A 25,198-nucleotide genomic window follows, 5' to 3' on the forward strand; every position below is an offset into this window, starting at 1 on the left:
CATCAAGGAGAAGATAACTGGTGTGAGAGGAAGGATTCTGTTCTTTCATCTGTCAGCTCATTGAGCCTTTTCTCAGAGGTTGTATCAGTGGAGCGTAATGGGCAGTGTCTTCACAGGAGTGCAGCTTCAGTCTGGGTGCACCAGTGATGAACCAGAGCCTAAGTCAGTGTAGTAAGTCTGGTAAGTGTTAGGTTAGTATAAAGATATTTGTGTGCTTGTGCTAAGTAACTTCGCTAGTTCAAGTGAAAAACCTGATCATCTTTTATGTTTTTATTGCATTTTTGATGCTTAGTCTTTGAGTAAAAACGTAAATGAAAACTGGTGTCAGGCTCAGTGCAATAGGGAAGACTTTGCGTGAGAATTCTAGAACTGGAAAACTTATCTTTCATTCTTATCTACCACTTTAAAACAGATAAAATGGAGAACTGTCACAGATTGCTGAAATTATTTTTCATTTCAGCCACAGCTCCAGCACTACAAATGCCTCAGAAAAAATAGAGGCAGACAAATTAGATTTAGTGGAGGAAAGGCTCATGATTATAAGGTGCAGGAGAAAGACAAATGGAAAAGATTGCCTTGAGCATGAACTTGGCAAACTTGTTAGTGGCTGCAGATTCTGAAAGATGTTGAAGATTCAGGAAGGAAGTTAGGGGCTTAATGTAATACTTCACAAATAAGCAAATTAAATGTCCAAGACCATTCTGTAATGTTTTCTCTAGAATACTGTCTTTGACTAGCACAATGCTATTTGCATTTCAGGTTTTATTTGTCATATTTCTAGTGCTACCACTTCAGGTAAAGAGGAGGCTGTCAACTCTCAGTACCTTTTTAGCTCCTCTAGAGCTGTTCCACTTTGCAAGACTTCGAGGAAGAAAGTATAACTGCAGTTATGAATTGTGGCAATATTTAACCATTTCTGCATAGAGTTTCTGGTGTAAATATCTTTGAAGGGGTTCTGCCTGCTTTCATCTGATGCTGTGCTTGTTGCAAGCCCTTCATTTAGTATAAAAAGTACCTTGAGCATACAGTATTGCCAAAGCTGTATATAGTGGTAGGATAGTTATTTGTTCATTCTCTCTCTCAGTAAAAATTGGTAATAAATTCAACAACCAGTGATATACAGAGACCAGTCTAAGAAGTGTGTGGTAGTTTTGGTGCATATAGGGTACTGTTTAAACTGTGCTGGCTTCAGGTTCTTTCAGCTACAACCTCAAATAAAACAGCATCTCTGTAAAAATGAGTCTTGTTGACAAGACCTACCACCTTTATCCCTGGCTGTATCTACTGTTTTGTAAAGGCATGTGGGGAAAGTGTAGGGATGGAAAGTGCAGGGATGTCTTGGTGTGTGCAGCGCAGTGCCGTGCGTAGGCACCAGCTTGTTGATGCTGTGGCCACGAATATTGGGACAGTATTTGCACATGCTTGCTTAGATCTGCAAGTCAGTACATCTGGCTTTTATCTGTGTTGAGAAACTGATCCTAATTAAGCGGCCTAGGTTGAGTACCAGTAGGCTTTAGTAGCTGGCATCTGGACATCAGTGAGGGGATTGTGGATTGTTCTGTGTAGCTGCATCTCCAACTGCTGAAGTTTCTAGTTAACAGTTCCTGCAGCTGCAAGCCAAGGTGTAGCTGTCTTTCTGCATTGACTGAGATGAGGCTGTGCTGTCACAGACTGACATCAATGTGCTGTTTGGTGATGGTCATCTTACCCTGTTCAGCCTTATCTTGAAGTGTCCTTTACCATCGAATCATATCGCAAATACAAGAGTTTGTTTTTGGCAGTGTGTTCCAGATGATACGATGCCTATCTGTACTTTTGGCCTTGTGAAGGTCAGTACAGCATCTCACTTCAGACTGCTTCATCCCATGTAGTTTTTATCTGGTTCTTAGGGACTTTAATGTGGATGTTAATTCCTCCAATAGGGATATCCTTCATTAAAGCAATTATATTGCTTCCTTATGAGCATTTGTTCTAATAACCACGTTTGTCTGTGTTCATTCTTCATGGGCAGATCAGTAATTCATCTGTTGAATGAGGACTTGATAGTCCCGTTTTTGTAATAAGCTTACAGATAACTGTTACTCCAGTAAGATAGTTTGTACTGTTGATGCTGACTGAGGACATGATCCATGTCATGTAGATAAGGGAATACAAGTACTTCTGGGTTATCTTTAATATTTAGTTTTTTTCCTGTGTCCACATTTTTCTTGTGTGTGTCACTATTTTCTGTCTTACTGAAGAAAGACAGTTTGGCATTTTGTCTGAAAACTGTGAAGCATTGCCACAGCTCTTTGCTGTTTAGGTAATTTCTTGCTCAAAGTGTGGGTTTTTTGGAACTCAGATTTTCCTGTTAAAGGAAGTGATGAAATGGAAGAAGTGAAGGCATACTGTGTGCTGTTGCATGCTGATAGCCACATTAAAGATTCACTCTGCCAGAATTGTATAATATGATCTAAGATGCTGCTATAAGCAGATAAAAAGTCAGGTTGAAACACCAGCTCTTGCAACCCTTTCCATTCAGGGAAAGGCTCCACTGGAAGTAGCTCCAATTCCACTCAGTATTAGCTTGTGTGACGCTTTCTTCATCTCATCAGTCCTCTGGTCAGTCCCAAAAAGTCCCAAACCCCAGTTGTACTAAGTTTAGTGTGTAGCAGGTTAATCAGATACCTGCTAGACTTTAATTTTTCCATAAAAATCGCTGGGTCTCAAAGAGTAGTTGTTATTCCTTGCAAGCATTTTTTTTTTCATCATTTCTCCTTTCTCTAGGAAATAGTTTTCTGTTGTTAGACCTTCAGATCACCTGGGAAACTGAGCCAAATTGATGCTTTATATCCCTGAAGTCTCTTATAATAAATTCATTTACTTCGTGGGATCTGCAAAAGTAACAATTTAAGCAGGCCTGCTCTGGGAGTGCTGGAGGCCACAGACTGTGGTGATTTGCTATTCTAAGCTCGTGTTGAAAAGATAAAAAAAGTAGCCGTTGTATTGTTGACCAGATGTTGACTTGTTTCTGTCAACAGCCAAATTGTTTTGAGAACAGTGGTGAAAATGCTCCTTGTTATGCAAGCGTCTGCTCTGGTGAGAGGAAGTATATTAGCTTTAAGCTTGTATTTTGGAGTATATTTAAGCCCTGTCTACACAGGAAAGATTTAAATACATCTTGTACACAGGAGCCAAATTATATTTTGGAAACAATGACGGCTTATCAGCACTTCAGTTTACAGTGAGTCCAAAACCGACCCCCCCATTTGGTAAAATACAAAGCCTGAAGTGTGCTTCTAGACTGCAGTTTGAGGGCAGACTGCATACTAAAGGTGGAATGGTGATATGTCTTGGCTACCTCCCTCCTAATAAATTAAACGTGCCTGGGAACATTCCCAGGCACCATGTCCAACTGGCTCAGGACTGCCTTGTCCATACTCTTCAACTCTTAGATACCAGGACAGGGGGCTGCATCTGAACTGCCTGGTGCGAGTGGTCCCAGTGGTCTCAAACCTGGGAATTGTGTGGGAGAACATTAATTGGCACAGCCTGGTGCTGGGGAATGTCCTAGCTGCCTTCTAGCAGACAAGAATCATGTTCCAAGGATTGGGAATGATTCCAGACAAGGCTTAACTTATGAGTACAGATGTTAGTCCTAAAATCTTTATGGACTAAGGCACTGAAAGGACTCTTTGCATCACAAGAGGTTTTGGATGCTTCAAAAAGGTAGATTGAGGAGTGAATGACTCCTATTTATTTTGAGGCTGTAATTCTGCACTACTAAAAAGTCTGTACCTCCTGTCTTCCTTTCAGATGGTTTTAGTGGTGGTTAAAACATCCTTCAGAATTCAGTCACCTTTCCAGCACCACCTTTCTGGGATGAGTAGGCGTGCCTACTCTCTATCAGGCAGTTGCTTGTGTATGAATGAGCATAGTGTGGCCTTTCATGGAAGTGCTGTATGTGAAGTATGGTTTTTAGGGCTGTGAGGAATTTCATTTTGATTTGATGAGCGTGTGTGTGAATATTAAGAGTCCTAATTTATTGCCTGGGTGACGTGGAGGGGGGGACAGTCTTGCATCCTGTAGGCAATGGATCTTTTATGTGAGCAGGAGAGTGAACAAACCACTTTATTTCCTCAGATGTTTCTTCCAGTGAACAGTAAAAGCTGTGTTGAGCTGACTTTATTGATAATACAGAGTGATTTTCTGCAGGCTCTTCAGTGTTTGATTGTGGATTGCTGGAATGTAGTCCTAGTGTGGATCTGCCAGTAAAACACTTATAGTACTCCCAGCTCTAAGCAGGTATACATCCTAGGAGATGGCATATCGTGTAAACTGCTGAATAGTGGAACAGTTTTGATCTAACTGGTCACTTTTCTGTACCTCTTGGCCTCTCCTGCTTCTGTGGTGTCCTGAGCTTCTTTCCAAGCTATGGCCCTGTGACACAGTCACTTTAGGATACTGTTTGTCTTTCTGTAGGTTGTAGAATATGCTGTCAGCTTTGACAGTTTGAATATAGAGAGAAGAGGTTAGCAATATAAAATACTGTTCCTGTTCATTGTGCTTTGTCAAGGGCTGTGAAATTTTACTTTTGCCTGTATCATCTTAAAAGACTTATGAACCAAATGCGTGGCATGTCATGCTTGCACCAGTGATGCACCCCACAATTTTGGGAACGTGTAATCTGTGTGACAGTGTCAGCTTTGGAGCACTGCCTTGTATAAAGGATCCATTGCTCAAAGTACTGAGCTGTCAGATCTGACTGTGTCAATTAACATGCAGCAGGCTTTGTGTCTGCTGTTTGTTCTTCTAATTGCATGTACACGATGATCTGTCTTACCAGCAGTAGTGGTGCATATTTAAGGACACAGTACAGTGCAGGGATGCTGCTCCCTGGTGTCCCACAGGCTGCCTGTGTATCTTCAGGGCAACTGTTTCTATCCTTAGGAAGCTGCTGGCAGCCCACCCCTTCTGGTGGCATGTGAAATGGAATGTGGAATGTGAAAAAGTGAGGCTGCAGGCTCTGCTGATGCTGTGGTGGTCAGGATCCCTCTTTGCCCATTCGCTCTGGAAAGCTGTGATGCTTCTTGTGTCAGAGATGGATGCAATTTGTTTGGGGTAGTAGTTGGCTTTTTTGAAGAGCTGGATCTGTGTCAGAATGGGCCTTCATCTCTGGCTCTCTGCTGCTCTCTGCTAGACAAAATCATCTAGTACAAGATTTTACTTTTGTCTGTAATCAGTAAAGGCTGTATTTTATTTAACAGGCTGCTGCTGCCCACAGTTACTGTCTTGCTTCTCCTTGTAGTGCTCGTGTAGCTCTATGGTGAACAGAAGGGATTTGACTGAAAAGTAGCTCTCAAAACTTGTATTTTGAGCCACATATGTTCTGTGGTCAGGTAACGAGTTTATTGGTTTGGGTTTGCTGCTCAATTGCATGGACATTTCAGCCTCCCTGGGATGGCATTAGAAATAACTGTGTGTGGTACAGACAAGAAGGGGGCAAGACCTATTCATTCCCTTCACCAGTAGCCCACACTCGAGTTCTATTAAAGTCGTTGTGGAACTGAGGTGCTTGTCAGCCTTGAAAGTGGGTTTTAAGTCCAGTGCTGTGCTATCTGCTCCTTTGTTTCATAACACTAATGAATTTTCCCTGTGTAAGGAGGAGAAATGAAAACACCTACCTCACTTCTCTTCCCTTAAGCACTCAATCCAAACTTGTGAACGCATCAGCTAAATTTAGTAATTTAAATTTAAATCACAACACCTAGATTTAAAACCAGGACTTTGGTGAATGTGGATTCTTTCTGTTGCAGCTCTTCAGAGGCTGTTAATTGTAAAGGTAATGTAGCCGCCGGTTGAGCTTCAGGCTCTCCAGTCAGGAAGCAAAGATCTAAGGTGCTTGTGAACCAAATTCTCTTAATTTCTGAGGTGCAAGACCTAGTTGTGTGTAACTTATATAAAATAAACTGTCCATTTTTAGTGGCCACAGAGCAAGTATATGATAGAATTGAGCTTAATTTATGCTTCTGAGAGTCTGCTACCTGTTTACAGTCCTGTGCTGTTTTCTGCTGCTGCTTTTAATTTGTGTCTGTAACTAAAGGTTCCTTTATCTTTACTGTTGTGATCTTGTTCTCAAACCAGTTTGGTTAAGACTTGGTTATCTCTCCTTCCCTTCCTGCTTAATTTAGCACTTAAAGTTTTTAAAATACTACATTGTAAAACTATGTTAAACACTCATATTTTGTATACTGTGGGAAAGAATATTTAGCTATTTAATCAAGGAGAGTACAGAAAACAGAAGTATCAGCTCTAACATGTTTTTCTTCAGAGTTTGAATTTTCCTGTTTTGAGAAAAGCAGCAAATTAGTGTGTTCATGGAGAATAAAATTAATGCGTAAGTGGTGGTACCTGAATGTTAGATTGTGATGTTCAGTTTTGGATACACATGGCCTTTGTTTGAAGTCCTAGGGCAGTTTATGTTTAAAAACAAACAAAAACAAAAAAAAACCAACCCAGAAACTACCTTTTAAAATTGAATTTCGTAAAGAACTAGGCTGAGGAAGTTTTGCCTGTTTTAAGGAACATTGCAACTGTATCAACTAAAAACCTGAGAACTTGTTCACCTTTTAAAAACATTTATCATTTACCTTGAATCACTTGTTCCATTTTGATAGCCTCCTTCATATAGAAAATATAGCATGAGATGTGAGTGTAAATGCAAGTCTAACAGTGCTCTATCTTCTATGTGAAAGGAAGTGTTCTGTACATTTTTCCATGTTTGACATCATGGTGTTTTGAATAACCATGTTCCATATTCATATCAATTTTTTGTTTTTGTTTTCAATTTATGCACAGCACTTGCTCTGAAATTTGGGGACTGAGTACACCAAACACGATAGATCAGTGGGATACAACAGGCCTTTACAGCTTCTCTGAACAAACCAGGTGAATATTCTGCCCTCTCTCGCATCATAAAAATCTTGTGGGAGGGATTGGCTTTGGAGGGTCTGTAAGGGGATGCTTTAGCTGTAAAATAGACTAAAATGCTTCCTAGGCCTCTCATGGTACAGCATTTAAAAATATTTCCTTGCCAGTGTAGAAATCCAGTGTTCTTAGCTGACGTTTTGACCAATGAAACTCTAATTCTGCAGTATTCTTTTTTCACGCCAGTGCTATTGAAAGAATGGGAAGACTTGTTAAATGCAAGCTCTAATGTGATTTGGTATTTATATTAACAAAGTTGGGAAACTTAATTCTTTAGACTTAATCTTACAAAGTGTTTAAACTGCTTTGTATGCCACAAGCTTTCAGTTAAATCTTGCTAATTGGCTCAGATACGAGCTACTAAAGAATTGTTTGTAAATTCTTCAGTAGTTAATGGTGGGCAAATTCTAAACAGGGTCTTTATTTTTTCATGTCACATTACTTGATTTGTGTATTGAGGTTTGTCTCCCATCCCATAACAATCATAAACATCTGCATTTGTGTAAGCATATGCAGTCTGTCTTAAAACTAGCAAAACGTTTTCAGCTGGTAGCACGGCAGATGAAGTGAAGAAGATAAACTGTACAGCCCTTACAAGATGTGCATTCATGCTTTTTGCATTACAGTTATACTGCCATGTGGATCACTTGGGCAGCTGACTGCTTATAGGCTTATTTGCAGTCCTGTGGGAATTCTTATGCTTAAAGCCATAAAGCATCCATGCCATAACAAAGCCTTGAGGTTTAGCAGTGGAAGGGACCACTAAGTGTATGATTTTTATTTTATTTTTAACAACTGTCTTCTGCATTTAAAATAAAGAAGCATGTGAAAAAGTATATGAAGCAGTCATACTTGGTCGGACTTGAAGTGGCTTTTAATGAACTCTAAATTCACTGGCAATAATTTGAGCAGCTCAAAAATAAGTTAAGACACTGCTTGGTGTGATCACTTTTATCACATTTGAAGCCTTTTAACAAGAGTTATAAATGTCACTAGCAGTGTCAGTGCACTGAATTTGAGGATAAACTACCCATCTCCTGTGTGTGTACTCTGTTGCTTGAGTGATTAAGAGACAGTCTGTAAACACTTCTCCACATTTTTCCTCTCCAGATCCCTCGATGGCCGTCTGCAGGTGTCCCACCGCAAAGGATTGCCACACGTCATTTACTGTCGCTTGTGGCGCTGGCCAGACCTCCACAGCCACCATGAACTTAAAGCAATTGAAAACTGTGAATATGCTTTTAATCTTAAAAAGGATGAAGTATGTGTAAACCCTTACCACTACCAGAGAGTGGAGACACCAGGTAGGAGGACTGCTTCTGACTTTCTGTTGCGACATCTCTACGTGAGATTGTTTTTGATAGTAAAGTTACTGAAAAATCTTTACAAATCTGTTGAATAGTCCTGATAAACACTTCCAGGACCTCTAGTAGCTTCTAGCTGGCTAAGTATGATCCAGACCAAACAGGAGAACAGAGATGATTTACCTTTGCTAGTATGGAACAGTCTTACTTGGAGCACCTCAGGAATCCATCTCTTCCAGTAATTGTGCTATTAGCAGTAGTGAGATTCACAAAATTTCAGAACAGCTGAAGAAATTGTGAGATGTTTTAGATTTTTTTTTTCTTGTTACCTTACAGAATCATTTATTTTGAGGGTCTTACTAATGTTTTGAATTTTTCCTTTCCAGTGTTGCCTCCTGTGCTAGTGCCACGGCACACTGAGATTCTAACAGAGCTGCCACCTCTCGATGACTATACCCATTCCATTCCTGAAAACACTAACTTTCCAGCTGGAATTGAGCCACAGAGCAATTACATACCAGGTATTTTCTTAACTCCCGCTCTAAACAGTACATTTAGCATCATGCCATTGGAACAAAGATGGTCATTCCATCCTCCTAATCAAATTAATTGATATATGCTCCAGTAAATTAGATTTAGTTGATTGCATGTGTTAATACCTAAACACTTCTGTTTGCAGAACATGATCACAGAATATTCTGAGTTGGAAGGGACCCACGTGGATCAACAAGTCCAACTCCTAAGTGAATGGCCACTACAGGAATCAAACCCACAACCTTGGTGTTATTACCACCATGCCCTAAAGAACTGAGATATCCTGTGTGAAGCCCTAGTGCTGTGGTTTCACAATAGCTTACTTGGTTTCAGTAGCTTATTCAAGATTCAGAATGCTAACGAGTACAAAATAGACCTTCATCTTAAGCTTTAAGCCTGTTTCACAAACATAGAGGGGTTGCCAAAACTGTGCATTGGGGATTGAGTAATAAACTGATGCTCAATCTCATCACATGCAGTATGTGGAGAAAACTTTTAAGTTGCAAAGCAGTGACTTTAAAAATGTCTCGATCTGTAGTTCACTATCAGTCAAGGTCTGCTTTGCCTTTTTGTTGCTGTTGTGTGCATGCAAGTTTGTTTTTTTAGTATGAAAGAACAGTCTAACAACATTGAACTGATAAGAATTCCTCCTCCCTCTCTTTGCCCCTTTCCCACTCCAAAACAAATTTCCAAGGCTAAAGTGCTACAGTGCACCCAAAACCCTGTTATCCTTACTGAAACATGAAATCAGTGACCTTTGTTTCCTGACCCAGCTTCCTGTTTCCTATCTCTTCAGGAAGTTGCCTGGAGTGCAAAATCAAGTAAAACTGCAGTTTGCTCATAAATGTTTAATGCATCCATGTTATGAACAAGCTGAAAATTCACATCTGGATTCTCAGAAAGAATAAGATGACTGCCTTGAAACTCGAATTTGTGCAGTGTAGAAATAGTATCTGCATGTGTTACACAGAATGTTGCTTGTGTTTTCTTCAGATATATCCAAGAATTGAACTGGCATTAAAAAAAAAAATCAGTTAATTTGATATCTTCTGTTTAATTTGGGCTACATCATTTGCCACCTATAAAGAGCAATTTAAGGTGCTAGAAGTTGGTGTTGCTTTCTTAACTTGTGTATACTTTTTTGACTTGATCTGAGGGCTTTTGATGGCACTTGTAAACAACTTACTGGAAAGCCACTGCAAATCCAGTGCTATGGAAACGAGCTAAAGTAGTTATATGCAGGGAGTTTGTTCAAGGTGATTGTGGGTATTCACATGATCTTCAAATGTTTATGCAGCTAACCACACCTTACCTCCTTCTCTTTGTCACTGTCACCCTCCTCTTGTGTTCATATCATGGAATCTTGCTTTATTTGACCTTACTGACTTAATCTTGAACACTTAGCCAGGCTTTGATAAGTCTTGAGTGCCTTAGTCTCCTTCAGAGAACCTTTTTCCTTAGTGGCAGGTCAGACTGACTGTGGTAGCTTTGCACTCCAGTGCTGTCTCAGTGCTTGGTCTACAAGAGAGGTTGGTAGAAGTTGGTTTCAGCTGCAGCTGGGCCCAGGTAATGACGAAAGTACAGGGTGGCCTTTGGGAGCTGTGTGTTCCCTTCCAGGTTGTGGATGTGCTGAGCTGCATTGTCTTCCACACTCCTGGCAGCACTCAGGCTCTACTGGAAATTTTTAATGCCACACCGGCGCTTTTATTTCCAGCTGTGGTGGTGCTCAACCTCTGACCCTAAACTATTCTTAGTACTAGGTGGACATGGAAAATAATCTGTGCCAAAGAGCCTAGACTAGCAACTGGAAACAGGAGGCGTGGGTTGGACTGGAAATGGGTATTGACCTTTTACCATGGCTGTGGGCTTAACTACAGCAAATGATTTGGACAAGGGTGGAGTCCACTTTGTCACAATGGATTCTGTAAAAATGTTCAAAACGGGTATGATTTTTGTTATCACACTTCTTTCTAGTGAAGATTTCCCTTAATCGCCCTTTTAATTTCTCACTTGAATTTTGTCACATCTATATTTAGCACACTCGTTTTACAGAATGAATCCAAGATTAAATTCACTCAGTTCATTTTAATTTAATCAACTGACTTAATCTAGTTTCCTCTTGCTGACTTCCTTCTGATCTTGCTGTATTGCTGTACATCTTAGTCATGATATTTGATATAATTTTATTTTACTTCTTAAGCAAAAAGGTTTTATCTTTAAATTTCTATTGTTTGTTAATAATGTAATTAAAAGTGTTTAATCCCTGGAAGTTTCAGAGACAATTCTAAGATGATTGTAGAGATAGTTAGCTTCAAACACTTTCACTGAAGAAATCCAGGGTTTGCCTTTAATATGGAGGAAAAGACATTTGCCCAGTTCAAAGAAAATTATTTCCTGAAAGGCAGTTGGTTAACTCATTATCTGGATTACAAAGAGCATTTTGAATGGAGAAGAGGAACAGGCACAGTCTCCTGGGTTTTGAAGATATTCCTGTGGAGTTAGACACAGTTTGTGGTATCAGAATGCTTCAGAGTTGGTACTGAGTTTACCTTGGTCTATGTAACTGTCTTTAAAGAAAGCTACTTGAAGGAATAGCTGATGGTTTTAACAGAGCTTAGAAGTAGTAGTGATAATAATGATAGAGCTTGTGCAGTGTAAGCAGTTAATAGGGTTATTATAAATGAGAGAAATCAACTGTTGGCTGTTGAAGAAAGATGAATTTGGGGACTGAACTGAAAAATAAATCTTTAACAATTTCAGTAAGGTGTAGGAGGGTATCTGATCTGATGGTTATACTACATAAAGATAGCTCACGTTGTTTTTTTGTGGAAGCCACCAGATGGTTTTTTTCGTTTGTAATTCTACTACATATGAAAGCTGTTGATCACAATTACAAAATTGTTACTCATTGTAGTGACTGTATCTTGTCTTAAATGGAACAAACAAGGGTTGTCTGTTAATTATATATATTTGAGCAATTGACTGGCATACAAGAGAAGATACATTTTACATAGAAATAAGGCAGGTAGTGCGTTTGAAGTCCTGCTGAAAGGAAAAAGGGACAGCAAAGTGACATTCTGATTCAGTGTTCCAGTATCGTGGAGCTCGTGAAGTCGTGATGACAAAAACACCAAGTGTTTAGTCTACAGAAATTTTCCCAGTCTTTCAAGCAGTCGGTGTGTTTTTCTTTTTTTTACAGAAACTCCTCCTCCAGGATATATCAGTGAAGATGGAGAAACAAGTGACCAGCAGTTGAACCAAAGCATGGATACAGGTAACATTTATTTCTTACTACTTGCAAGGCTTTGGATTACTAGCTGTGATCCCTCTGCATAGGAGCACGAATTCAGCCCAAAAGGTGATGGCAGTTTTCCTCTGTACAACCTGTTTAAAATACCACTTTCAGTCTTTCATGAACAAAATAGTTTTTTGCTAGGGAAATGCTTTTAAAACATTCTGAGCGAATGTTGATGAAGTTGAATCTGATGAAGTACATCACATTTGTTACATAACAGAAGTATACAAGTTCTAATTAAATCTTCACCAGAAACCCTTAAAATAGATTTTAATAGTTAATTGGTTTCAACTATTCCCTAGTAAACAGCTTCATTGAAGCAAAACGCCTGTTGGCCTAATAAACAGGTTGCAGACAATCTGTGTTCTGAGAACCTGTCTCTGACAACCTTATCACTTTTGCTTTGTTTCAAATTAATTTTTGTAGGTAAAGCTCTGTGGAAAAAGCTGTAGAAACATTAAGCATTTGAGCCTTTGTGTGAAAGTGTTTCTGCAGAATGTAGTTGACCTTAGACTTGGACAAAGCACAGTTGATGTGCTGGATCAGAACCTCCTGCTGTGTGCCGGCAGACTTGGGTGTGCTTGATTAGCTAATTCTAGCAACCATTTTTAGTTAGTTGGAATCAACTGCACCAGTTTCTGTAAGAACTGCAATATTTTCCCGCTATGTGACAATAGATACCTTAATTAAAACAGCCTGACATAAGCAGTCATTGTGGGAATGTTTCTGTGAAAGCCTCTCTGTATTTTGCATTTTAGTGTGCAAATTGTGTTGGAGGGTTCATGTTTTTCTGAGTTTTTAACTTCCTCCTTATGGAAAAGAATAATTGCCTCAAATGCACAAATGTAGCTTGTTCTTTTCTGGTGATCACAGAATCATAAAATCACAGAATGGTTTAGGTTGGAAGGGACTTTAAAGACCATCTTGTTCCAACCCCTCTGCCGTGGGCAGGGACACCTTTCACTGGACCAAGTTGCTCCCGTCCAACCTGGCCTTGGACACTTCCAGGGATCCAGGAGCAGCCACAGCTTCTCTGGGCAACCTGTGCCAGGGCCTCACCACCCTCACAGTAAAGTGTTTTTTCTTTCCTAATACCTAATCTAAATCTCTCCTCTTTCAGTTTGAAGCCATTCCACCTTGTCCTGTCACTACCTGCTCTTGTAAACAGTCCCTCTCCATCTTTCTTGCAGGCTCCCTTCAACTACTGGAAGGCCACATTAGGTCACCCCTAAGCCTTCTCATTTCCAAGATAAATCTTCTGCTATGAAAACAGAAAGGCAATATCTTGCTTGTCTCATCCACTCTTTCTTAGCTTTTATTTCGCAGAATTTGGGAATTCACTACCTTCTCACTGGAGAAGTGCATAAATAATGTTCACAGTTTGTGCATGGAGGGAGAGCTCTGCCAAATACAACACTAAGTTAATTGAGTCTTTACGAGGAGGGGTAGGTTCCCAGAAATCTGGAAAATTGAATGAAATCTTAATTCAGAGTAAGTGTGTGATATTCCAGAAAACTGATTGTAGGATTTCTGAGGTTTCTTATTCTGAAAAATTTCAATGTAAAAGTGCTGTAGATAATGGTTGTGCCTACCCAGCTGAAATAACAAAATCCATTTGCTCTGGAACTATCTGTATTGCTTCAACAGGATCTCCAGCAGAGCTGTCTCCTAGTACTCTCTCTCCAGTTAATCACAGTCTGGGTAAGCCTGGAAATACTTATAATTATTTCTCTGTGTGTGATGACTCTTCATTATATAGTTATAATTACTTTAAAAGTGAAAATGTACTTTAAGAAATTAAGAGTTGCATTAAGAGGTGACTGTTGGGTTGGCTTCCTGATGTTAAATATAATAGAGCTGGGTTAATAACTTGTTAACAGCTGCTCTATTTTGGTAACTTTTGAGCTCCTAGCAAAGAGAGAGAGATATGTTGTGTGTGCAGGAACAGCATTTATAAAACAAGTAGTTTACAGGACATTTGCCTGTCCATAATGCTGTCCAGACTTGCTGTCTCCCTTCTGCTGCTCTTCTCATGTACTGTTTCACCTCTGACTGCAGCACAGTTGTTGCTCCCACGTTAGTTGCCCACCTGCTTTGATCAGGTGCCATTGCTGTGTGTCTGTATAAATGCCTCAGGAAGATCAGATTGCCCTGTGTTTGTTTAAGGAATGGTGACAGGATGTGACAGGAAAATGCTGTTCAGAATGCTGAGTAAGTATTTAGGGTAGGTAAGAAGGGGAAGCAGCGCAGGAAAAGTTGAAGATGCACGGGGAAGATACTGGGCTCTAGCAAGGGAGAGTAGAAGGAGCTTAGAACTACCCTTAGATAAAAAGATAGTATAAAGATTTAGTATAATGCAAGAGAACAGAATTTTCATATTATTTTCTCCTTTCTGTTGTTCAGTGTTTGATAGTTTAATCTTTTCTTTTACGCTGCCAAAATGTTTGCAAGTTACAGAAAGGCAACAGGAATGTCTCAACGTCTGGCGCTCAGAGCACCATTAGCTTAATCATTTTGCCGAGCAAAATGCAAGTACTGAACTAAATGAGCTGTGGTCAGATTAGATCACCCCTTCTCCCCCTCCTCCTTCCCTTGTGTGGAAGATTGAATTCCATTCGGTTTACTGGGGTAGGTAAAAAGGACAGCAAGCAAAACATAATAGAAGCAGTTTGAGGAGACTACTGCTGTCATTTCTGGGAGAGACAAATAGCAGGGAAGATAGCTCTACTTTCAGCCTCAAATTCTGTGTTAAGCTTGGGGTTTTTAAATTTATTTTTTTTTGTTTTAGACTTGCAACCAGTTACTTACTCGGAGCCTGCATTTTGGTGTTCAATAGCATATTATGAATTGAATCAAAGAGTGGGAGAAACCTTCCACGCGTCCCAGCCTTCCCTGACTGTAGATGGCTTTACAGATCCATCAAATTCTGAGCGATTTTGTCTAGGTCTGCTTTCCAATGTAAACAGAAATGCTACGGTGGAAATGACAAGACGACATATAGGTGAAGATCTCTGATCTTTTAACTATCTAATTTCATTTTGTCGGCTAATTTATCTGGAATGATCCAGGTAGGATGTGTGTTGGGTTCCTTTCACCCTTGTGCTGCCAGACATCAACATTCCCTCTCAGGGCTTGCCAAGGAAAGTTTGGCGTCTCTAGCTAAGGACAAGAGTGGAAAGACACAGAGCTCACAGCTTCTGAAATCAGGGAGAAATGTAGCAGCTTCTGCTACTGAAGCCAGTTGGAATTGGGAGGAGACGTAGCGATGGCTGGAGCTGAAAGGAGCTGCCTTTCCTCAATCAGTAGCCCCTAACCTGGTGGCAGCAGCAGTCACAAAGCTGTCAGACATCAGGCAGCACAGGAGGAAGCCACTCAGCTGTGTGAGATTTCTGTTCCTCGTGTTGTTCTTGCCTTGTGGAAAAAGATGGTGCACCAAAGCATCCCACGAGGCAGGTTTTTGCCTTTCAGGCTCCCTGTTGCACCTCTCTGTCCTGGGCAGCATTTATAGTAAGAGTTGCTTATAATTGAAATCGAAGCTTTAAATACAAAATGTTAACATGTTGCTTAGTTTATTCTAGTTTATAAAATGCAGAATGGATATTGGTAGTACTTCTTGAATTCTTCTCTGAAATGGGAAAAGCCACCATTGAAATAACACACTGTTCTGACATGAGTAAGATTTCCTTTGTAATGGTTAATCAAAGAATGTTGTTTTCCACAATGCACTGTCTTGGCTTTAAGTTCTTTGGTAAACTATCTTTTTTTTCTTTTCATGGATTCTTTTATTAGCAACATTCACAAAATCTTTTGTGTTCTTTACTTTCAGTAAAATTTCAACCTCTTTAGTAGAACCTTTTGACTCCCCATGTGCCAAGTCCAAATGCCAAATCCAAATGCTTGTCTAAAAATATTTTAGATGTGCAGAAACCTAAACTGTGCCTGTGCTGATGACTGGTCAAAATGATCAATGATGAGGAAAACCAAAAATGTAATGAGCTCTCACTCTTTAATGGAGCAGCTCACATTTTGTTAAAGAATTGTTTTAAAGAAAAAAGGGGAATGGAAACCATGGCCTTTAAAGGATCTGTTAATTATAAATAGTTTTCTTTGGGAGATCAATTGCACATTATTTACCTTCTGCTACAAATAACCTATACAGATCTGTTTTCCAGTCTCAGAAAGAGAACAAAATAAGAATTTAAAAGCAGACAATATAATTTCTTATGGTTATCTTTTTGTAATAGGGTTAAATGAAGTCCTGTTGTTTTTGATAAAGCAACACAGGGATATGCAGTGGGTTGTGAAATGGTGTGGGTGCATGTAAGCAGAGAGTGTTGAAGTGGTATACTGGTGTTTTCCTTTTTTGCCACAGTGGCCTGTCCTGCTTCACATACAGTGCTTTAATATTAGCACAAGTTTTAATTCTGTTTTAATGAACGCTGCTTCTGAGCTTGGATTTGGTTACAAGCCATCATCTGGGTAGAAAATTCTGTCCCGCTTTTGACCAAATTTATTCTTCTTCTCCTCCAAATATTGTGCATTCGTGGGAGAAAAATGCAAGTTAATTGTGTTCTGCTCCTGCTACAGCTGTCAGCACAGCAGTGAGTCCTGTGGATAATTGGTTTCTGTTTCTGTTGTGAGGAAAAAACTTGGCCTTCTCTGAAAAAAAATACTCCCTTGTTTCCTAATCTGCTTGGGTCATATCATAACTAGAGTACCTGTGACTTTTGCTACAGGGAGGGGAGTGCGTCTCTATTACATTGGTGGAGAAGTTTTTGCTGAGTGCCTAAGTGATAGTGCGATTTTTGTTCAGAGCCCCAACTGTAATCAAAGATATGGCTGGCATCCTGCAACTGTGTGCAAAATTCCACCAGGTTAGTAGCCTCACAAAGGTCTCGTGGGAAAATACCCAGTGAAGGTATTCACTGGATGACATTTGCTTTCCTTTTCATAATTTCTGCATAGTTTTGGGCTTCTGTGGAGCAAACACAAATGTTCACTGACTGCACCTTTTTTTGACTTTTTTTTCTTTATAGGATGCAATCTAAAAATCTTTAATAACCAAGAATTCGCTGCTCTTCTGGCTCAGTCTGTGAATCAGGGCTTTGAAGCAGTTTATCAGCTTACTAGAATGTGTACCATAAGAATGAGCTTTGTTAAAGGATGGGGGGCTGAGTACAGGTAAGTAAGCAAACCTCTTTGCTTTTAGAGTTAATAATTTTTGTTCTTTCACTAACAAAGTATTTCTGTCTGACTTGAAAGCCATACATAGAGGCTTCTCAGTGCTATTGTGGGTATGCTGTCTGCAGATTGAACCCATATTTTCCTTTTTCTCCTCCTCATCTATGGAACTGCTAAGTTATGAAGTCCATAAACTGATTTTAGTGCTGCACTGAAGCCAACTGTTGAGCAAGGAATGTCGTCAAAGTTCTGTTCCCTTGCTCACTCCTGCTGGCTTGCATGTTATGGTGAAATCCCTGACAAGACCTAGAAGTTTCACAGCTTGTGCTGTGGGATTATTTGCTGATTGTTAGACATACAGTCATTTTGACATTTGAACATGCAGTCAGTCTGTTCTGGGTGTCGTGTGAGTTCCTTAGGTTGTGGTGCGGGACGGGGTTTGATGGTACCCAACAGGAAGACTTGGAGTCACGGGGAGTGCCTCCTGCAGAATGAAATTACTGGAGAGCACGCACTTAAGGGGTGGCAAATATTTTGGAACTTGTAGTGGAAAAAACTTTGCAGGAGTAAGAGGACTGTGTGTGTGTACTAAAACTTCTAAAATTAGTCCTTTGAGTGGAAAAAATAGCGTTTTAGATGCTTTTGAATAGATTCCAATTGTATTCTCTATTAGCACAAACTGAGAGCTGTAGTTGAGGACAGTGCCTGTTTTTAATGTAGTATGGGAATTCAGGAAGAAAAGTAATTGACTTCTAACAGAACAGTTTCAAAGATTTCGTTATTTTGGAGCACTAGAGATGTGGTTTTAAACAAATCCCTTAAACATCTCTGGAAATTGTCCACTGAAAGAACGAGGTCTGACATATCAATACCCTAATGCAATACATAATGATTTTTTTTTTTAATCTATAGCCTTTCTGAAGTTGAATAATGGCATATAGTTTCCACTGAATCTGGGAGGTTTGATTGCTTTATCTCCTCTTGAAGTACATACATGTATACATCAGTGTCAGTGTTGGGGGGAGGCTTCTCAGCTAAATGAAGCCAATTTTGTAATAGTCTAATTAGATGAAATGAGAAATTTGAGTAATGGAATAAATTGGTACCTCTGTGTTAGGAAGAGGTGCACAAGAAAAAATCTGGCTCAGGTTTAAAGAGCTATTGGGTTTGGCTCTGAAGGAGTATGTATACACTTAGGCATAATTAAATACAGCATTCTAATCTGAGCAGAAGAAAGGCTTAATCAGTCACATTACATGGAGGCAGCTTGAAGTGAATGGAGTGTAAGTGCTGGGTTAGAACTTTTGGTCAAGTTGTTTCAAAGGAGGGAGAATGTTGGTTATTAGCCTATAAACTGTTCATACACCATAGGATTGAAAAAGCTGCACTGGAAACACTGCCAGAATAGCACAGAAACTGATTACTAATATAATGCTGAACTAGTTTCTTTGCATCTCTGTTTAAGATGATGCTAATAAATTATTGATGCACAAAACTTGTGAATTATGCTGAGTTGGGATTAAAGCTAGAAGAGGTGGCTCCAGCAAACACAACCTTGAATTTAAATGAATGTAGTCTGACTTGTCAAAACGGACCAGCAAGCACTGTAAAAACCCATCATTCTTGTTAAAACTTCCGTGTTTCATTATTATATGAAAAAACATTTCTCATAGAACAGGCTTGGTCAGAGCCAAAGCATTACTTGCACTTTAGGCATATGTGCATAAACGTGCAGGTATGGCAAGCTGATACATTTTATAAGCTTGGTAGGCAAAATAGCTTACAGCTTTTGGCTTGTTAAATGTTGGTTTGAATCGAGGATGGTGGAAGTTCAGATGTTCACAGTAGCACAGGAACTGTCCAGGTCTAACATCATCTTCTGAAGAAAGTTCAGTAGAGGTGTAATTATTGATAAATGAACTGGAAATACATGGGTAGGAGAGGCTGAGTTTTTAGCTTTGAGATGGTTACTCAGAGACTGTCACTATTTTATCAATTTTTGCCAGTGTAGTGCAAAGCCAGGGCTGTTGGAGAGAACCAGTTATAAAATTTTGAGGAAGTGTGTTGTGAAACACATCATAGGGGAGTTGACAGCAGTGGAATAATGAACTTCCTTCTTTGGGAGAGGATTCAAGACTAAATGGAATTATATTTCCTGTGGTTTAGGTTGTTTTTCTGTTGTATCACTTTGTTCTGGCACATAGGCGTTTGGGGCTAAGATAACTGTTTTGTTGAGTGCTGAGAGAGCACAGTCCTCAGCTGCTGTCTTCTCCTAGAAAATGTGAAACTTTTGAAATCGATCTTCTCCCTGGTTTAATCTTTCTGCCTTTTCAGTTCCTCTGTTTATATAAACAGCTTTCCTCAAAGCGAAGGGCTGCAGTGCTGACAGTAAAACTGAAGGGGCTGGGTTTGTGTCTGACTAATCTGCTGCCTTTGAATCTTGGGATAGCTGGAATTACTAGGAAAAACTGGCTTAGCAACAGTAGTCTTGCCAGTCTAGTTAGGGAAAACTCCCATGCCTGGAGTGGGTACAGTGAAATAACAGGATTTTTCAGGCAGACTATGTCCAGTTCTGATTTCTTTACTTTGGAGATGAGAAGGAAGATTTTTGAATAACAGGTCTGTGAAACAAGGATATATGGGAGAGTGAATGAAGTTTTTTATGGTTGTCAGTCCTTCAGCTTTACTGAGTCTTGCTACATGGTGTCTTATTAAGGGCTTCTATGTGGAAAATTATAGGCAAGTTAGTGCAGAAGACAAGGGAAATGTAATTTTTGCTTAAATTGTTTGTGTGAGGATGTTACAGTACAAAACACATGTAGAAGTGTAAGATCACAGGAAATCAGAGATAAGGTTTGGTGTTCCTTTGAGATACCATCAGTTAGCACAGGATAACCACACACCGTGTTTTGATGTCGTGTTTCTGACAACATCTCCCAGTTTTCTTATACATTTATTGTGCCATTTGCTCCAAAAAGCCAGACCTTATAATCACCACAGCATTGTGGTCTTTGGCCACGCTGACAGCGCAGAACCAAGGGTTTCTATTCCATATTTCTCAGTAGTTGTCTGTAGAATTCAAACCCATTTATGCATGCAGACTCTCTGAAGGTTGAGATACAGCCGCACACAGGTATCTGTGATGTGAACACTGCATCAGCTGGACAATTCTGTCTGAATTTCTTTTTACAAGTAAGGCTCTTGGTGTGGCCCTGGAAGCAAATACTGCTGTTATTCTCCAGAGTGGAGTGTTCTTGATGTATTAGGACAAGCATGTAATTATTGATGTGTCTTACAGATGTGGGAGTGTTTTGGAATTTTGGAGGTTTTGTTTTTATTTTTTTTTCCTTCAAAGACTGAAAAAGTTCAGTAACAGTTTTGGTAATGGTTGCAGGTTGTTATCTTTCTGTGTAGTAAATATGTGTGGAAACATACTCGATCACACGGTGGAGAATTTTATGGCAGCCACAGCTGCTTTCTGACTTCCCACTTCCCTATTTCTTTGTTTTCTAGGCGCCAAACGGTAACAAGCACTCCTTGCTGGATTGAACTTCATCTGAATGGACCTCTACAGTGGCTGGACAAAGTACTGACTCAGATGGGCTCCCCTTCAGTTCGCTGCTCCAGCATGTCCTAAATCTTTCTCCTTCCTCACCAGTGGGCTAAACATCGAGTCCAAACAACAGACTCAATATAACAGCTCCTCTGTCGTAGTATTTGTGTGTGGTCCCCATGAACTGTTTACTATCCAAAAAAGGTTTTTAAAAAAATGTAAAAAAAAAAAAAAAAAAGGTTTAAAAAAAAAAAAAAGGAAAGAAAAAAAAAGAAAAACAGCACTTGAGGTCTCATCAGTTAAAGCACCTTGTGGATTCTGTTTCCTATACTCTGATACTAGATGAAAATTTAGTGTATAGAAAAGCCTTCTTCAGAAAGAAGCGACAATTTTAAAGATTCTTTAATGGTGTTTTTATTGGGTATATAATTGAGTGTCCTAATGGTTTATCAATAACATGAATAGCTAAGTATACGTACAGATAATGTATCATGATCTCAAATATCACAGTATTGTGCTGTTCTACATTTTATTCCCATAAATAGTCGTTTGGTTTTTTGATTGGGGCAAATATCTCATAAGATTCCAAGACTCTACTCCCTTATTCTTTTATATTTTTTTATATAAGCAGGTTTTTGAGTAGTCCTAAACATAAAAAGCAGACTTTCCTTGTAGAAAAGCTTAACTTTTTGCTGCCTTCTTAAAGAAAAAGAAAATCCCTCCATTGGAAGGGAAAGAAATGTCTTGAGATTCCTCTGTGAAATCTTAAGACACTTTATACACTTAATGGGGCCTAAAATGAATTCATATTGTAAATTCCAAGTATCCATTACACTGGGAGTCTACTTTTCCCTACCCACCTGAGTTGATGCATCTAGTGCCAGCACTGTTGCTGGCAGTGTTGTAATTTGGGACTCTTTGTACCTTAAATCATTGAAATCAGTGGGTGTTTTTCTCATGGAGCGAGAACTTACCATAGCATTTGATACTGGATTAAGTACACAAGGTTATTGGCTTACCCCTTACACATCTGTATCTCTTCATTGAACAGATGTCACTAAAAATAAAGGGGTTTAGTTTCTGGAGCCAAATACCTGTGAAAAATCCTTTCCCAGGGTAAACTAGACTCTTTTATTTAGGTTTTTAAATAGATGCAGCTTCTTAACATATTTCAGTAACAGAATTTAAATTTCTGATCTGAGTGGCTTTGTGTAGCTTACTTACACACCAGATCACATGCATTCATTATGTCATAATGGGCCTTGTTATTAAAAGTAGTTGCTTCTGCAAAACCTCTAGGATAGTGGTTGCTGAGGTATGACCAGCGAAGGAGGACTTTCTAGGTTCTTCATGACAGTGCATGTTATTGTGAACCTTTGGACACTACAGCAGCACCATATTAAAAAATATTCTGAAATATATTCTACAAATAAGTCTGGGCTGGGGATGGGATGGGAAACTGTATAGAAGGGTTATTATGAACTTGAAAAATACACATCTTACTAACAATCTTGTGATCTAGCTGTCTGTCATTCTTTTGTTATCGTGGCAGTAGCAGGATTGCCTTTGTCTGTTTTTCCCATTGTTTCATCCATTACACTAGTACTGTACTTTGTAAGTGCAGCTAGTGATAACTTAGCTTTGAGAACAAAAATGTGGCCAGTGTTACAGCTTTTAATCACTTGAATAAATTGATGATAGTGATGGATATTTTTATGCCATAATGACATAGAAGCAATACCAAAAATCAAGCCTTGAAAAAGTGGGCCAGACACCTTTCAAAAATTGGCAAAGCAGTTACCAGTTTGTGCTAGTTTTACCAGTAGACTAATGTATTGGTAGAACTTGTGAACCTAAGAAATAAGCTTCATGAGTGTTGCATTTGCCTAATATGTGAATACACTAATAAAAGTTTTAATTCTCATGATGGCTGAGTGGGTTTTTTTATTAATTGCCGTCTGTATTTTTTGTTGAAGGTTAGGAATCATCCTAACCGACCCAAACAAATGGTACAAGTGTCCTCCAAGTTGTGGCTGAGAAGGTTAGAGTTTAGGTGTTAATATGACTTTTCATACAGCTGTTGTGGAGGTTCTGGATTTGTGGGTGCTTGATCGTACAGACTTCTACTCCTGTTTATTAAAGCAGTTGCTTTTTCCTACCACAAGCAAATTGCATCCTACTAACTCAGATGTTTGCTTTCACCTGTGAAACAGTTAGATAAGAGAGGCTTGTCTGGGTCAGACTCGTATTTATGAGCAGGTTGCAGCTTGAATCAGTTGGGTGACCTAATTCTGTGGTCTCCTTGCTGTGGATTTCTGAATGTGCTCTTTCAGTTGTGGTGGAGTTACTTGCTTTGCCTTGAACATTGTAGTAACCTCGACTGTACCTTTTCTTTCAGTGTGTGCTTCCCAAGGACTGTACAAGGACCCTGCAGATGTTACCTGGGGGTCTGCCTGTGTGCAAGACCATCTCAGTCTGTGTAGAAGTCACTGGTTTTGACTTGTTTGTAACCACTGAAATATTCTCTCCTGCCATTGCTGATTCAGCCACAGCTTAGTGGCACAAGGGAACTTACCTGTGCTTAAAAATGTTTGCTTGCCAGTATTTCATTTAAATGCCTTTGGCAGTTCTTAAGTAATTTTAACCTACTCCTGTTTCTTATCCCACTGCTGTTCTGCTCTTCTTCAAAACCTGACCAGTGCCCACTCAAACATCGTAATGCAGAATGCCTGTGGTACATAAGGAATGTGGCTTCAACCCTCTCCTGTTTTGCCAGTCAAAGTACGGATGTCCAAAGTGAATTATTTTTCAGTGAGGCTGTTTTGCAAAATAAAACACGTAGCAAGCAGGGAGTACTCAAACGGAGATGTTTAAAATATGGGTAGCCAGCTGCTTACCTGTAGCTGGAAAAACTCTGTATGTAACTGTTGCCTTAAGTTTAGACTGGGATTCCGTGAACCTGAGTTCAGATCTCTCTCATCACTAGGCCCTGCCTGAGCTTGATTTTCATAGTATTGCCAAAGCCAAGTAATGAGAAATCAGGTAGTTGATGCAAACATCCAAGCCTAAAAATTATTTTTTAATTGCCTTTTGGCAGCTCGGAGGCACAGAGATGACTTTTCAGAGCCCTTCCTCCGCCAAAGAAAAACCTGATTTCATTTAGAAGTTGTTTAAGGACCGAGGCTTCGAGAACAATGTTGAATGCCTGGACTCTTTCAGCTTTAAACTGTGGTACTTGGTAGTAGAGTGGCATCATCTGTACACATTTCCCCCTTCTTTTTGTGCATAATTCCTGCCTAGGTGGTGAGCACTCTGCAACAGGAATCCTCTGCTGTTCCTTTAGCATTTTGCATAGAGTCCTTGTACTTCCAGGTGGTGCCATACAAATCTAGACCACAGTGAGGGCTTTGATGTTCTCTTGTTCTTATTCAGGACGTTGTACTTAATCAGTATTTAATCTTCTTGAGAATAATTGCAGGCAAGCAGCATAAATAATTTAACTTCAGGCTCCCTGTAAAATCAGGAGGGAGAGGTAAAGTCTGAATTTAGGGCTCTGAGTTGCTCTCTGATAGAGAGCCCATGCTGTTGGCTGAGGGGCCTGTTTTAAATGCATAAAGCAAGTATGAATATCTGCCTTGAAAGGTTCTTGGGTGCCATCGAAGTAGTCAGCTCAGGTGTTTAGGAATAAAAGCTTTGAACTAATTAACACACTTAATGCTAGAAATCACAACTACTTCACTAAGCTTCTTATTTTCATGTGTCCAACTTTTCATGTAGAAGTGGGAGGGTGTGAAGTTTGGGGGTTTGATAATCATCTGCAGCTCTGAACTGTTGGCACAGTGAACTGTGTTTTGTTTTAAGCCTTCAAACTTGTCGCGCTTCATTGTGGTTACAGCTTTTTTTAGCATTGCAAACTGAAATTTTACTGCAGCTGGGTTTTGAGTTAAAATATTGTGAAATACAGGATTTCACTATACTCCACCCACACAGTGTTTTACTTGAGTATGAAGCAGTCTTCCTTTTACCAAAACAAGCTTGACTGTAACCTAATTTTGGGGACACTGAAGCTTCAGCAAGGTACTGTCTTTATTAAAAGAATTACAAAAATAGCAAGTAACATGCCAGCTGTATTAGCAACTCCTGCTAGAAGGACCTGCTCAGGGAATTAAGTTGCAACTGGTCTGAAAGTTTATCACTACTAGGAAAATATTGATGAAATATTCACTTGACTAGTGAATAACCATCTGTGGTGGGCTGACCCTGGCTGAATGCCAGATGCCCACCAAAGCTGCTCTGTCACTGCCCTCTGCAGTGAGACAGCAGAGAGAAAATATAGTGAAAGGTTGAGATATGAGTTAAGGACAG

The 25,198-nt window shown here is 39.6% G+C and overlaps 1 protein-coding gene across 3 annotated transcripts in view; it reads left to right on the forward strand.

Annotated features, from left to right (window-relative positions):
- SMAD2 (SMAD family member 2) overlaps window positions 1-22,760 on the forward strand; it is a 49,494-nt gene extending 26,734 nt beyond the window's left edge. For 2 of the 3 annotated variants that reach the window (XM_032675706.1, XM_032675707.1), the window contains exons 3-11: window positions 6,838-6,927; window positions 8,077-8,270; window positions 8,657-8,791; window positions 12,004-12,078; window positions 13,747-13,800; window positions 14,888-15,100; window positions 16,836-16,973; window positions 17,136-17,280; window positions 20,794-22,760. In XM_032675706.1, the coding sequence (XP_032531597.1) occupies window positions 6,838-6,927; window positions 8,077-8,270; window positions 8,657-8,791; window positions 12,004-12,078; window positions 13,747-13,800; window positions 14,888-15,100; window positions 16,836-16,973; window positions 17,136-17,280; window positions 20,794-20,917 (1,168 nt within the window). In that variant the 3' untranslated portion in view covers window positions 20,918-22,760. The remainder of the gene's footprint in view (window positions 1-6,837; window positions 6,928-8,076; window positions 8,271-8,656; window positions 8,792-12,003; window positions 12,079-13,746; window positions 13,801-14,887; window positions 15,101-16,835; window positions 16,974-17,135; window positions 17,281-20,793) is intronic. The other variant, XM_032675708.1, reaches the window with a different exon arrangement.
- Window positions 22,761-25,198: the final 2,438 nt, after the last annotated feature.

Source organism: Chiroxiphia lanceolata, chromosome Z (assembly GCF_009829145.1).
Source record: "Chiroxiphia lanceolata isolate bChiLan1 chromosome Z, bChiLan1.pri, whole genome shotgun sequence".
Classification (NCBI taxonomy): domain Eukaryota; kingdom Metazoa; phylum Chordata; class Aves; order Passeriformes; family Pipridae; genus Chiroxiphia; species Chiroxiphia lanceolata.